Source organism: Sesamum indicum, linkage group LG6 (assembly GCF_000512975.1).
Source record: "Sesamum indicum cultivar Zhongzhi No. 13 linkage group LG6, S_indicum_v1.0, whole genome shotgun sequence".
Taxonomy (NCBI): domain Eukaryota; kingdom Viridiplantae; phylum Streptophyta; class Magnoliopsida; order Lamiales; family Pedaliaceae; genus Sesamum; species Sesamum indicum.
In genome coordinates, this window is record NC_026150.1 from 12,392,866 (window position 1) to 12,396,360 (window position 3,495).

Sequence of the window (3,495 nt, forward strand, 5' to 3'; positions counted from 1 at the left end):
TGGGAGACGAAAAAGTCCCCCCCCCCCCCCCCAAAAAAAAAAATATATATATCACCACTCCGTACATTTAAAATTATATCCTCACCTACGGGCACATCTTCAGATTGATGAGTTGATTGCCCATATAATACACTAATATCACGTGGACCAAAATTAGCTTAATTCTACTCTCAATAATAATTTTTTTTGGCTAAAACTTTTTTCTTACAACTCTACAATAATTTTTTGGATTTGCTTGTGTTCCTTTCTTGTGCGCCCAAATTTACAGAAGAAACTAGTTTGAAATACCAATTTTTATGCATTGGACGCATGCATGTCATTATTTTTTTTTTTTTTTTTTTGAGTAGAATCATGGTTTCCAACACTCTCATTAAAAAAATAAATGTATTCTGCCATATCTGGGATTTGATATGGCATCATTTTTTTTATAAAAATGCCGAACAGATTTGGGATTTCAAATCCTAAATCTATTTCAGGTATAGTATGTTTTTAAAAAAAATTGAGGTAGAGCTGGGATTTCAAATCTCGGCTCTGCCTAAAATTTAAAACTTTTTTAAAATGCACCTTTTTCATAAATTTCTTTTGCATTTTATAAATACTTTTTTCAACTAAAAAACGTACCAGAATAGCTCCTCAAGATATCGACCAATTTTTTTATGACAAAAATGCCCTTAGTATTTACATCTCTAAAATATGTTTGTTATGATCATTCCCCTAAATATAATATGAAGTAATAATTTTTTTACTATATAAAAATTATGATTTTTATACATAGAATTATAAACTTTATAAATTTCAACATCCTTATATCTCTTACATAACTAATAAAATAATTATACAATTTTTACTCGTATTGTTATATATATGGAACTTTTTTTAAGAATAAGTTATCAATACTATTTCAAAATATTACACCGAACGTATATATATGTCGACACTGTAAAATGTGCAATTCTATAATATAATCGATATATAATAGTCTTTAATTTTTTGAGTAATGATATATTTTTATATCACATACTTTTTCTATAATATTATTTGCATAATGTATTTTCACATATTTGCATGTACTTTTTAACATAAATTAATATATAGTAAAATATTTGTATATATTGAGCTTATATTCTTTTTTTTGCATTACATAATTTATAAAAAGTTACAAACTTTAAATATTATTTTTAAAATAAATAATGAGATTATTAAAATTTTAAATCACAAGTAGTTTTGAGGGAGATTTTCTAATAAAATATATTTTAGGTAAAATAAAAAGTATTGAGGGTAGGTGAGAACGACATTTTTATCTTAACAATGTCAAACTATGTTGTCAGGAGTGTTTTTGTTACTTTTTATAATTTAGGGGTGTAAATGCAACTACATGTATAGTTTAGGAGTGCAAAATATATTTAACAAAAAAGTATTAATTTTACAAAAATCATAATCATAGATGATGTCAATGTAATTATTCAAAAATAAACTGCGCAATATCTAACTATATTTTGAGAAATGTGGATGCAATTATTCGTAATTACTAACCAACTTAATGGTGCAAATATGGAAAGTATGTAATGAGCATTTAACATAATCATCAGCACACAATAAAATAAAAGTATTTGAATCCATGTCTTTATAGTACTAATTATAGGAATGATACATTAAAATCATGTAATTAATTAAGATTGTCTAAGTCCAATAGGGAAGAATTTTGAAGCAAAAGCAAAGGGTGGTGAAGTAAGAGAGAAAGAGATCCCAAGCAAGGAAGCACATGTCAACACTCAAGAGTCAAGACAATTAGTCCACATTCTACACAACACAAGGGCTGTTTATTCAACCAACATTCATTATATCATCATCCCCTTTTCCTCCTCCTTTTGGCCTTGTTCATTCTCTTTCACTCACTTTTCACACTCATTTCGCCTCTCTCTGCTGCCCTTCTTCCTCCATGTCCATGGATTCCTCCAAGCTCATACTTCTTCTATTTTCAGGTAATCATTTCCATTTCTGTGGTTCACTTCAATCTGGGGTGTTTTTGTTTTTCTTGTTTTTTTCGTTTTGACTCTGTGAATTATGATTCTGTCTTTGTATGAATGCAGCTTCGTTGTTTTTTACGGCAGCGTCCTCCATCGGCATAAACTACGGCCAGATCGCTAATAATCTCCCCCACCCGGAGGCGGTAGTTCCACTTGTCAAATCTATCGACGCCACTCGCCTGAAGCTATACGACGCCGACCCACGAGTCCTCAAGGCCTTTGCTAACACCGGCGTCGAGTTTATCGTCGGCCTTGGCAATGAGTACTTGGCAACCATGCGAGACCCCAAGCAAGCGCAAGCCTGGGTGAAGACCAATGTCCAGTGCTATTTACCAGCCACCAAAATCACCTGCATTGCTGTGGGGAACGAAGTTCTCACGTTCAACGACTCCACTCTTGCTTCTAACCTCCTTCCGGCCATGGAAAACATTCACGCCGCCCTCGTTTCGCTAAATCTCGACAAGCAAGTTATGGTGACGACCGCCCACAATTTGGGCATTTTGGAGGTTTCTTATCCTCCCTCCGCCGGCGCATTCCGCCGGGATCTGACGCAGAAGTTGTCCTGTATACTTGATTTTCACAGCAAAGTGGGCTCCCCGTTCTTGGTAAATGCCTATCCTTTCTTCGCCTACAGGGCTAATCCCAAGCAAATACCGTTAGATTTCGTGCTGTTTGAAGGCTCCGGGATAGTGGACACAGGTTCGGGCCTGCATTACGATAACATGTTTCATGCCCAAATTGACGCGGTGCACTCAGCAATTGAAAAGGTTGGGTACAAAAACGTGTGTTTGCAGATCTCCGAGACGGGCTGGCCGTCAAAGGGAGACGCCGACGAGGCGGGGGCGACGCTGGACAACGCGAGGAAGTATAACGGGAACCTGCTCAAGTTGATTGCCGAGAAGAAGGGGACGCCAATGAGGCCCAATTTGAATTTGAATATCTATGTGTTTGCTTTGTTTAACGAGAACCAGAAACCCGGCCCGACTTCGGAGAGGAACTTCGGGCTCTTCAAACCCGATGGGACCCCGGTGTATAATCTGGGTTTCAACGTGACGGGCTTGGCGAGTACAAACTCGCCGAGCTCCGGTGGCAGCTCCGGCGGTACGATGCCGTCGGTCTCGGCGCCGCCGAATGGCTACTTGTCCATTACTGCTGATGACGCTGTGAGTTTTCCTTTTTCCCCTTTCCCGGGGACTTTAGTTTTTCAATTGCCTTATTTTGCTGCTTTAGTAGGTGCTTTAATGGTGTCATAGGCATGAGTAATGTGGGCCGGCGGCGGATGGCGCCGGGGAGCGTAAGATTACCATTAGGAGTGTGCCGGTTATGATAGATAAGAGGATAGAAATCTTCCATTGTCAGTAAATCTTGAGTGGGAGCAATGGACAGTGGTAGCTGAATAGTTAATGATAATCAGTAACAATAATTGTCCCCCACCAACGCCACCCCCCCCCCCCCCCCACACCCACCC

General features: G+C 37.8%; 1 protein-coding gene across 1 annotated transcript in view; it reads left to right on the forward strand.

The window, feature by feature from the left end:
* Nucleotides 1,771-3,495, forward strand: part of LOC105164412 (glucan endo-1,3-beta-glucosidase 11) — a 4,664-nt gene continuing 2,939 nt past the window's right edge. The window contains exons 1-2 of the mRNA XM_011083062.2: nt 1,771-1,982; nt 2,091-3,190. Of these exons, the coding sequence (XP_011081364.1) occupies nt 1,940-1,982; nt 2,091-3,190 (1,143 nt within the window). The 5' untranslated portion in view covers nt 1,771-1,939. The remainder of the gene's footprint in view (nt 1,983-2,090; nt 3,191-3,495) is intronic.